This window comes from Pseudoliparis swirei, chromosome 10 (assembly GCF_029220125.1).
Source record: "Pseudoliparis swirei isolate HS2019 ecotype Mariana Trench chromosome 10, NWPU_hadal_v1, whole genome shotgun sequence".
In the NCBI taxonomy this organism is placed as follows: Eukaryota; Metazoa; Chordata; class Actinopteri; order Perciformes; family Liparidae; genus Pseudoliparis; species Pseudoliparis swirei.
The window spans coordinates 17,402,816-17,413,968 of NC_079397.1; the positions used below are offsets into that span (position 1 = coordinate 17,402,816).

An 11,153-nucleotide genomic window follows, 5' to 3' on the forward strand; every position below is an offset into this window, starting at 1 on the left:
ACTCTCATCGTAGAGGAGCACGAGGTGAGGCGCATGCTGAGAACGGTGAACCCGAGGAAGGCCACAGGCCCAGGCGGTGTTCCAGGACAAGTACTGAGAGAATGTGCAGACCAGCTGGCTGGGGTCTTTACCAAGATCTACAACCAATCACTCTCTCAGGCTGTCGTCCCACCATGCATGAAGACTTCCACAATCATTCCGGTGCCGAAAAAGAACTCCATCACCTGCCTTAACGATTACCGCCCAGTAGCACTCACACCCATCATCACAAAGTGCTTTGAGAAACTGATCAAGATACACATCACCTCAGCTCTACCTCCCGGGTTTGACCCTCACCAGTTCGCCTACAGAACAAATAGGTCCACGGAGGACGCCATCGCCACAGTTCTGCACTCCACTCTGAGCCACCTGGAACAGAGGGGGAGCTACGCGAGGCTGCTCTTTGTGGACTACAGCTCGGCATTTAACACCATCATTCCTGAGAGACTGGTGTCCAAACTATTAGATCTGGGACTATCAAGCTCAATATGCAAATACTAATGGACTTTTTGTCTGACCGTCCCCAGAGGGTGAGGATGGGTTGCCACACCTCCTCAAACCTAAACCTCAGCATCGGCTCTCCACAGGGCTGCGTGCTGAGTCCTCTACTTTACTCCCTCTACACACACGACTGCACCCCCGCACACTCCAGCAACTCGGTCATCAAGTTCGCGGACGACACCACCATAGTGGGGCTCATCTCAGGAGGAGATGAGTCGGCGTACCGGAACGAGGTGGAGAGGCTGGCAGGGTGGTGCACAGAGAACAACCTGGCCCTGAACACCTCCAAAACCAAGGAGCTGATTGTCGATTTCAGGAGGAAAAAAACAGACTTTCAGCCCCTGGTCATCAGTGGAGACAATGTGGAGAGAGCCTCCAACTTCCGATTCCTGGGCGTACACCTCGAAGAACACCTTACCTGGAGCACCAACACCTCGGCCACCATCAAGAAGGCACACCAGAGACTGTACTTCCTGAGAGTCCTCAGGAAAAATCACCTCACACAGGAGCTGCTAGTGTCATTCTATCGGTGCTCTATTGAGAGCATCCTGACATACTGCATCTGTGTGTGGTTCTGGAGCTGCACGGCTGCAGAGAGGAAGGCGCTCCAGAGGGTCGTGAACACCGCTCAGAAAATAATCGGATGCCCCCTCCCTGCCCTGACTGAACTCTACAACACCCGCTGCCTGAAGAAAGCCCATAGCATCCTGAAAGATCCCTCCCACCCAGGACACTGCCACTTTCAACTCATGCGCTCAGGCAGACGATACAGAGCGATGAACACAAAACAAATAGACTGAAGGACAGTTTTTATCCGAGAGCAATAATTGTGCTCAACAGGCCCTGAACCTCTCTGCATCTGTCAAAATAATGTGCAATACACCATGTGCAATACAGAACAAATGTGCAATATTGGAAAAGTGCAAACAATTACAACATATGCCCACTCAGGAAAAATGTGCCCTTATGCCCAAATGTACACTTGGAATTTTACTACAACTGTTTGCACATATTTTAAATGCCGAGTCACTTTAAATAAGGTTGTCTTTTTTCTATTCTTCGTATACCATGTATACAATACTGACATGCCTCTTACTCACTTATGTTATCATTCTGTACATATTTTGTTTTTTATTCTTATTTTTTATTTGTACTCCTATTTTTTTACATTGAAGTGCACCTAGGGGACTGCTATTCAATTTCGTTGTTCTTTGAACGTGTTCTCTGTAACAATGACAATAAAGAAAGTCTAAGTCTAAGTCTAAGTAAGTCTAAGACTCTCTCTCTCACTCAGTCTTACTCTCTCTCTCTCTCACTCACTCAGTCTTACTCTCTCTCTCTCACTCAGTCTTACTCTCTCTCTCTCACTCACTCAGTCTTACTCTCACTCACTCACTCTCACTCAGTCTTTCTCTCTCTCTCTCACTCAGTCTTACTCTCTCTCTCTCACTCACTCAGTCTTACTCTCACTCACTCACTCTCACTCAGTCTTTCTCTCTCTCTCACTCTCTCTCTCTCACTCAGTCTTACTCTCTCTCTCTCTCACTCACTCAGTCTTACTCTCTCTCTCACTCACTCAGTCTTACTCTCACTCACTCTCTCACTCAGTCTTTCTCTCTCTCTCTCACTCTCTCTCTCTCTCACTCAGTCTTACTCTCTCTCTCTCTCTCTCTCTCACTCACTCAGTCTTACTCTCTCTCTCTCTCTCACTCACTCAGTCTTACTCTCTCTCTCACTCACTCAGTCTTACTCTCACTCACTCTCTCACTCAGTCTTTCTCTCTCTCTCTCACTCTCTCTCTCTCTCACTCAGTCTTACTCTCTCTCTCTCTCTCACTCACTCAGTCTTACTCTCTCTCTCTCTCACACAGTCTTACTCTCTCTCTCTCTCACACAGTCTTACTCTCTCGCTCTCTCTCTCACTCAGTCTTACTCTCTCTCTCTCTCTCTCTCTCACTCACTCTCTCTCAGTCTTACTCTCTCTCTCTCTCTCTCACTCACTCTCTCTCAGTCTTACGCTCTCTCTCTCTTTCTGTCTCTCTCTCAGGTGGTCACACACACACACACACACACACACTGCTCCATACCTGTCTGTCGGGCTGCTCAATGATGACCACCTCTCTGTTCCCGACCTTGCGGGAGACGGGCACGTGTCGGATGGCGATGGCGTCGTCGGGCGACGCCATGAAGGCGTTGAGCGTGGAGGCGACCACCTTGGCCCGGGCGAAGCCGCCGCGGCCCTGCGGCAGGACGGAGCTGATGGCGAACGGCTTCAGGTTGCTGGTCAGCTTCCGGCAGAAATTATACCTGCAGAGAGGTGGGAAAGAAAAATGTGAAAACACACGAAAGAAAAAGTTACCGCAGACATTTAAAACAAATATAAAAAGGCAAAAAAGTCATTCTACCCGACAGATAAATAAACACGTCAGCAGAATTCAGTTGAGCCGATTTGAAAAGACGGCGCCGCCGTCACGAACTCGCCGAGCCGCTCACCTCCTCCCGACGTCGGCGAAGGCCAGAGCGTGGATCGTCTTGCAGGCCACGTTGCTGGGGAAACGCCGCTGCGCCTCGCTGGCCACCGACTTGTTGAAGGCGAGGTACAGGAAGCGGAGGTGAGGCCGCTGCTGGGCGTACTTCACCAGCGTGGTGGTCTTCCCCGTACCTGCAGGCGGACAACGCGGACCGCTCAGACCTGGTCACATGACATCTATTGTTCATCTGGTCACATGACATCTATTGTTCACCTGGTCACATGACATCTATTGTTCACCTGGTCACATGACATCTATTGTTCACCTGGTCACATGACATCTATTGATCATCTGGTCACATGACATCTACAACAAGTAAAACTATTTAGCAGAAAGTGCACGGTCATGGTTTCGGCCACTGTACCTGCAAAAGCCACGATCTTGACCACATGGTCCTGCTGGACGTCGTGGCTGAGGATCTGCTGCTGCTCCCCTGTGAGCTGAATCTGAGGCTGCCTGACACACACACACACACACACACACGCACACAATGACTGTTAAAAGGGTATGACTCTGATCTCCATCCCTCCAGTCCACTTCCTGTTGGCATAGTCCTCATGCACATGTTGGTACTCACTGGCTCTGCCCGGAGTGCACCGAGAAGGGGCCGTTCTCCATCAGGTGAAGTACGTAGTAGATGTTGTAATGCAACCTGGGACAGACAAGAACATTTTATTATTATAATAATAAAATCACGAGGAAGCCGAGGAGAGGAATTAAAAGCCGGCGACTCCTGCAGCTCTTACCGGCTACTCGTCTTGATGTTGCTCCTCTTCAAGGCGAGGAACATGGTGGCCATGTGGCCGAGGTACTCCGTGATGGCGGTGCTCGACAGGCAGCCGGCGAGCAGAGACACCAACGCCTGCACGTCACCGACGCCCTCGCTCAGGATCAATATGACCGCCATGGCCGCGTACGGGTTGGGGCCCTGGAGATGGGACACGAGTGACGTGAACATACATGTTCCTTTAGCCAGTCTGCTTCCTCAGTGAAAGCAGGACACCTCTGGAATGCCTCTTCATATACATATATCATAGAACATATCACTCTTTTGAAATCACCAATCAGATGTGAGCATGAATCGTGACACCCTCCTCAGTGATTGGGTGTATGTTTATTGCTTTTTATGATGTTTTTTGTAATTTTGTAATTTATCTTTTTAATGATGAGACCTATATTTGATCATAACCTGTATGTTTATTGCTTTTTATGTTTTTAATTTTATTTCAATTTTTTTTGAATGAGACCTATATTTGATCGTGACCAGTATGTTTATCTCTATTTATGATGTTTTTTATTTTAATTTTTTAATGATTTTATGATGAGGCCTGTATTTGATCGTAACCTGTATGTTTATTGCTTTTTATGATGTTTTTTATTTTATTTAAATGTTATTTTTTAATGATTTTTTGATGATACCTATATTTGATCGTAACCTGTATTTTTATTGCTTTTTATTATATTTAAATTTTCTTTTTAATGATTTTATAGTGAAACCTATTTGATCGTAACCTGTATGTTTATTGCTTTTTATTATGTTTTTTCTTTCTTTCTTTGGGTTGTGTTCAAATAAATAAATAAAATGAAATGAAAATAAAATGAAAATGAAATGAAAAGGAAATGAAAATGTCTACATGCAATTCACCAGAGGACCGTATTTGTGTATTTGTGAATCATACCTCGTTTCCGAGGTTGTACGACTTCTGAATATCAGGAATACGTAATCTGATGGAGGCCTCGGCCTGAGGGAAGAGCCGATGTTTCTTGACGCGCTCCAGGACGTCCTCCGGCCTCGCCCGCTCTCCGACCGCATGCTGGGACATTAAACTGACCCAAACAAAGACAGAGACAGTTAAAAAAATGATGCCGGCCGTCCTTCTCGACAGATAAATAAAGTCAACAGAATTCAGTTCAGCCGACAGTTTAAATTAAGTATTTCAGAATTCTGAATACTTTTTCCTCAAATGTGTAATTTGAGAAGTTTGTCAGTGTCACGTTTAAATCATCCGATTATAGTTTATAGCTGGAACTACATAGTGACATGAAAAAATGTCTAAAAAGTATCATTCATCAAAAATGATGCTGCTTAGGAAATATTATTACATAATTGGCTGATTTAGTATAAATCGGATTTAGTTGCATCGATGAAGCTCTGATCCACAAAGACACCAAGATCAGAAATTAGGTTTTAGATTTCAGGAAGCGTTGTTGCTATAATTAATTAGCTCAGTTAGAGTTCTAGAGTTTAATGTGACAAGATCAATATTTGTCTTCCCAGTCAAAGTCCAAGCCAGAGATGCACCGGTGGATAGATTGCATGGCGGCTACAGCAGTGGACAGACTTCAGGTCACAACTTAAGTAGATGTTAGTAAAGATAATTAATATAAAATAAAAGATCATTAATATAAATAAAAGATAATTAATATAAAATAAAGATAAATAATATAAAAAAAGATAATTAATATAAATAAAAGATAATTAATATAAATAAAAGATAATTAATATAAAATAATAAAGATAATTAATATAAAATAAAGATAGTTAATATAAAATAAAAGAGAATTAATACAAAATAAAAGAGAATTAATACAAAATAAAAGAGAATTAACATAAAATAAAATCTAATTATTATAAAATAAAATATAAGTAATTAGACAAGCGTTAAGTTCAGTTCGGTCTACGCAGAATGACGCACGTGTCCTGCAGTAAACGCAGACTCACATCACGAGGGACCGTATGCTGAGCTGCGATGCCGCTGGATCGGTGATGCCGCTGTCCCTCAGGGCGGAGCAGACCTCCCGCACCGTCTCCGACTCCTCATCATGTAGCGGAGTATTTTTTCTTGAAGGGAACGAACTGCACGAGGGAACACAAACAAACGCACAACGTCCAGCACAACAGTGTTCACGTCGTGAGCCTTAAAAGACACCATCACGGCAACGTCCAACCACAAGAGGCGGATAAACTATTAATATATATATATATATATATGTAATGTAAGAGCCAAATGCATGATTTCATTTGTTATAATAATTTTGTTTAAAAAGATTAAAAAAGGTAACTGAAGATAAATCTTTTTTCATTATGATTTGAAAGAATGTTAAGGTCAACATATATAATTTAGTATTGTATTTAAAAGCTGAATAACTTGTCAGCTGAGGAAATATAAGCTTCCAATCCGATGACGTCACGTCAGTATAACCTGCGTGTTGGACTGTCAGTCCAGATTTGAGCTCAGATGTTGGAAGCGACATCGTTTTTTGACCGTGTGAACATGTAACTACGTTTTCTAGTAAACATTTTTTATGGAAGAACTACTCGTCTGACTCGCGTGTCAATTAATAGCTTCTAAGACTGAACTCAAATTGTGGTACGGAGTGCCACTACTATATATATATATTTACTATATCTGACTTTCGAGTGGGAGAGTGGGTCAAGCGACCCAGCCGAATGGAGCTCCAGCTCTGGAGCTTCCGTTTGGCGTGCTGGCCGTGAGTGTGGCGTCTATTCTTTATAAAACGTTGAGACTCGTGTGACTTTGTGTCGTTGTGTGGCTTCACCTTTGCGTCCTGGACGATGTTCCTCCAGTGGTGGCACACGCGGCTGACGCTGCGGTAGAGGTCCTTGGCCGGGACCAGGCACAGAACTTGCCTCAGCACCTCCTCTGGAAGGTCATCCACGCAGCCCTGGGGCTCCAGCAAGACCTTCCTGCTCCCCAGGAGCCCGTAGTGGGAGTCAGGCAGGGCCTCCGCTTCGCCCTCCGGGTCGCAAAGGTCACCGTCACATCGGTCGAAGTCATCATCGTCTCCGAACATCTCCGCTGTGATTCCCTCCAGGTGATCCACGTCCTCCTCCTTTGGCAACAACTCTGCAGCTAAAAGGCTTTCGCCAACCTCCTCCTCTTCTTCAGGGAGTGCTGCCAACAGGCTGACATCATCGTCATCCTCCTCTTCCTCTTTCCTAACCCCGGCTCTTCATCAGAGAAAAGCCTCCCGTTGAGTCCGTGTGTCCGTGTGGACGAGCCGGGCCGGGGGGATTTGTGCGGACTGGAACTGAGGACTCCCGTCACGGAGAAGAATTTGTCGATGCCCTTCTGTTGCCCGGCGACACTTCCTGAGGCAGATGCTGACATGTGAGAGAGACGGAACAAATAGTTCATGTGTGACCACTTTATGACAGTTTTTTGTGAGAGTACAAGTATTTTTAACGTTACTTCAAGTGCACTTTAGTCAAAACACTCAGAGCAGACGGTATAGAGCAGATTACCACACTTCCGCCGCTTGGTGGGTGTCCTGGGGTGAAGCCCCCGGGTGGGGTTGCCAGTGACCGGTCGGGTGTGGGGTCGGGTGAGGGTATTAGTGCCCTGGGCGCTTTGCCCCAGGTCCTCACACTCCCCCGCGGTCAGGTGTCTCCTTTTGGCTTTTCCTAGGAAACGACAACAGCAAACAACACTCAGTGACGTCAGCACGACACACGCCGCTGGATTATGACCCTTCTTATGCAACGAGGCCATTCTTCAGTGTTCCTATCTGACAGTTAATGCTTATTGCTTATTGCTTATTGCTCAATCTTTGAAGTGCTACGGAAAGCCCAACAGGCCAGTTCCGTCCTTTAGCATCGGCGCTCTTCTTTTGAACTTCTTTCCCCTTTAAGAAAGTAAAATCCACAACAACCCTAGCAGCTAAGAGTGATCATTATAAGTCGTGTTTTAATATATAATACCAAATACCTTTTCACCCTAAAAAGTTATAAAGGAATGCACCGAGTGTGTCCTTTCATGGCGATGACAATTGTCAAAACTACCACGAGTGAGTCGACGTTCCGCTAACTAACTAAAGGAAAGTGTGAACATGCATGGAGTTTGTTTTAGTGAGTTTGCAGTTAGCTCCCTAGCTTAAACACTTACCCTTAACAGCCATCTCCATTATCGCGTGCAGCGCATCCGAACTGCGGGACGAGCGTTACGGACTTTCAAAATAAAACTCGTGCGCGCGAGCTAACGCGGATTAGACCTGAGCAACAAGCTCGTTAATTAACGAGCGTTGCGCGAGCACGCTAGGCTAACACGACTGTTCCCGACTTGCTCACGTCCGCGTCCATGTTGATAGTATTTGTGCTTCGGAGTAAAGCAGCTAGCTGTAAATTAGCCAGTAGCTCTCAACTGTTTATGTTTCTCTTCCCACGAAGCCACGCGATTGGTCAGCCTACGCGGAGTTGCGCGCGCAAGCCAGAAGCTACGTCCACCTCGCGAGAGCGCGCATGCGCACAGGGTGAAACGAAACTTCAAAGAGAAATATATTTTAGTAAATTATTAAATATATATTAACTTCTGATATGAATATCAGAAGTTTGAATGATTCATACGAAGTACGGATTAAAAATACGATATTTGTAAGGCTCCTCAGTGATTATAATTAATAGAAAGTATATATCTTATGAATATTTTGAGTTATCAATGTTTGATTTATTTTGTAGAGGTATTTTATTACATGCCGAGAATTGCAAGCTCCTTCCTTCTAGAGGACTTAAAATGACTTAAGTATAAATAAATAAATGCATGAATAAATATAGGAATAAATAAATGAATGCTTTAATAAATGTATAAATAAATACATAAATACAATCAATCTGAAAAAAAAAGTGACATTGAAAATATTATGGCCCTCCATATTTATGCCAAAAAAGTATCAGGACACTGCAGGGAATCGAACCCCATCCCAGTAAACCAGGAGTACCATTACCAGTGCCTTTTTTCTTTTTGAGGCTTGTGGGTCATCATCATTTCTTGCATCACTTCTTTTTACATTTAACTTGATGACTATACTTCACGTGGACACTCTGCACGCATTGCAAATGACCGAACTTCTAAAAGCTTTGAGGTGTCATCAAACAGCGTGGATGTGGTGTGGCGACAAAAAAAGTCACCTCCACCACCCCCCCATCCCCGCCGTTGTCACCTTTTTTTCCTTCGCCAGTTCCAGTCCCTGTGTTCCTTCGCCAGCTCCAGTTCCCCGTGTTCCTTCGCCAGTTCCAGTTCCCGTGTTCCTTCGCCAGTTCCAGTTCCCCGTGTTCCTTCGCCGGCTCCAGTTCCCCCGTGTTCCTTCGCCAGTTCCAGTTCCCCGTGTTCCTTCGCCAGTTCCAGTTCCCCGTGTTCCTTCGCCATCTGCAAAGCCTGTGGTGAAAACTGTGAGGAAATGGACCAACGAGTCGAAGCTGGAGCTACAGGCCTGCTTTGACTGCACTGACTGGAGTGTCTTTGAGGCTGCATCTACATCACTTGACAAACTCACTGAAACTGTGACGTCATATATCAGTTTTTGTGAAGACATGTGTGTACCCACCAAAACGTACTGCATCTTTAATAACAATAAACCGTGGTTCACAGCAGGGCTCAGGCGGCTTCGTCAAGACAAAGAGGAGGCCTTCATGAGTGGGGACAGGTGTACAACCAGGCCAGAAACACACTGACTCAGGAGATCAGAGGAGCAAAGAGAAGCTACTCTGAAAAGCTGAAAAACAGGTTTTCAGCTAACGACCCTGCGTCAGTGTGGAGAGGCCTGCGGGACATCACCAACTATAGGAAACCCTCCCCCCACTCCATGGAGAGCCCTCAACTGGCTGACGATCTGAATGTGTTTTACTGCAGGTTTGATCACCCCACATTCACACCCCTCACCCGCTCCAATTCAGACCTCACACAGTCATCTGCATCCCCTGTTATCACCTCCCCCTGACCCCCTGACCCCCCACTGACGGTCTGTGAAGAGGATGTGTGCCGGCTCTTTCAGAGACAGAAGACGAGGAAGGCAGCAGGCCCAGACGGTGTGTCACCCTCCTGTCTGATCAGCTGGCCCCCATCTTCACATGGATCTTCAACAGGTCTCTGGAGCTGTGAAGTCCCTCCTGCTTCAAACGCTCCACCATCATCCCGGTTCCCAAAACATCCTCCATCACTGGACTGAATGACTACAGGCCCGTCGCCCTGACGTCTGTGGTCATGAAGTCCTTTGAGAGACTGGTATTGACCCATCTGAAGGGCATCACAGGCCCCCTGCTGGACCCTCTGCAGTTTGCCTACCGGGCAAACAGGTCAGTGGATGATGCAGTCAACATGGGGCTGCACTCCATCCTGCAACACCTCGACTCCCCAGGGACCTATGCAAGGATGCTGTTCGTGGACTTCAGCTCAGCGTTCAACACCATCATCCCTGAAGTCCTCCTCACCAAACTCACCCAGCTCACTGTGCCTGCCTCCACCTGTCAGTGGATTACAAACTTCCTGATGGACAGGAAGCAGCAGGTGAGGCTGGGAGAAACAACATCCAGCACCCGGTCAGTCAGCACTGGTGCACCTCAGGGAGGCGTGCTCTCCCCACTGCTCTTCTCCCTCTACACCAACGACTGCACCTCAGGAGACCCATCTGTTCAACTCCTAAAATGTGCAGACGACACATCAGTCATCGGCCTCCTCCGTGATGATGACGAGTCTGCATATAGGCGGGAAGTTGAACAGCTGGTCCTGTGGTGCGGTCGCAACAACCTCGAGCTGAACACGCTTCAGACTGTGGAGATGACAGTGGACTTCAGGAGGAGCCCCCCAGCCCCCCCTCACCATACTCAATAACACTGTGTTGGCTGTGGAATCCTTCAGGTTTCTGGGATCCACAATCTCCCGGAACCTGAAGTGGGAACCTAACGTCAAGAAAATCATCAAGAAGGCCCAGAAGAGGCCCAGGAGCTGCTGATCATGTTTTACACCGCAGTTATAGAGTCTGTTCTGTGCACTTCAATCACTGTCTGGTTTGGATCGGCCACCAAACTGGATCAGAACCGACTCCAACGGACAGTCAGGTCTGCAGCGAAGATCATCGGTGCCAACCTGCCCACCATCCAAGACCTGTACACCTCCAGAGTCAGGAAACGGGCAGGAAAAATCACGGCAGACTCCTCCCACCCCGGACACAAACTATTCAAACTCCTCCCCTCTGGTAGACGCTACAGATCACTGCTCGCGAAAACCTCGAGACACAGAAACAGTTTCTTCCCCCTCGCCGTCTCACTACTAAACAATAACCCACTGTA

The 11,153-nt window shown here is 46.5% G+C and overlaps 1 protein-coding gene across 1 annotated transcript in view; it reads right to left on the reverse strand.

Annotated features, from left to right (window-relative positions):
• The window catches only part of LOC130200283 (F-box DNA helicase 1-like), an 18,184-nt gene extending 9,970 nt beyond the window's left edge, over positions 1-8,214 (reverse strand). Inside the window, 12 exon segments of the mRNA XM_056424432.1 lie at positions 2,627-2,846; positions 3,033-3,201; positions 3,435-3,526; positions 3,648-3,722; positions 3,817-3,998; positions 4,750-4,897; positions 5,793-5,903; positions 5,905-5,927; positions 6,632-7,027; positions 7,030-7,196; positions 7,338-7,496; positions 7,978-8,214. Coding sequence (XP_056280407.1) covers positions 2,627-2,846; positions 3,033-3,201; positions 3,435-3,526; positions 3,648-3,722; positions 3,817-3,998; positions 4,750-4,897; positions 5,793-5,903; positions 5,905-5,927; positions 6,632-7,027; positions 7,030-7,196; positions 7,338-7,496; positions 7,978-7,996 — 1,761 coding nt within the window. The 5' untranslated portion in view covers positions 7,997-8,214.
• Between the last annotated feature and the right edge of the window lie 2,939 nt (positions 8,215-11,153).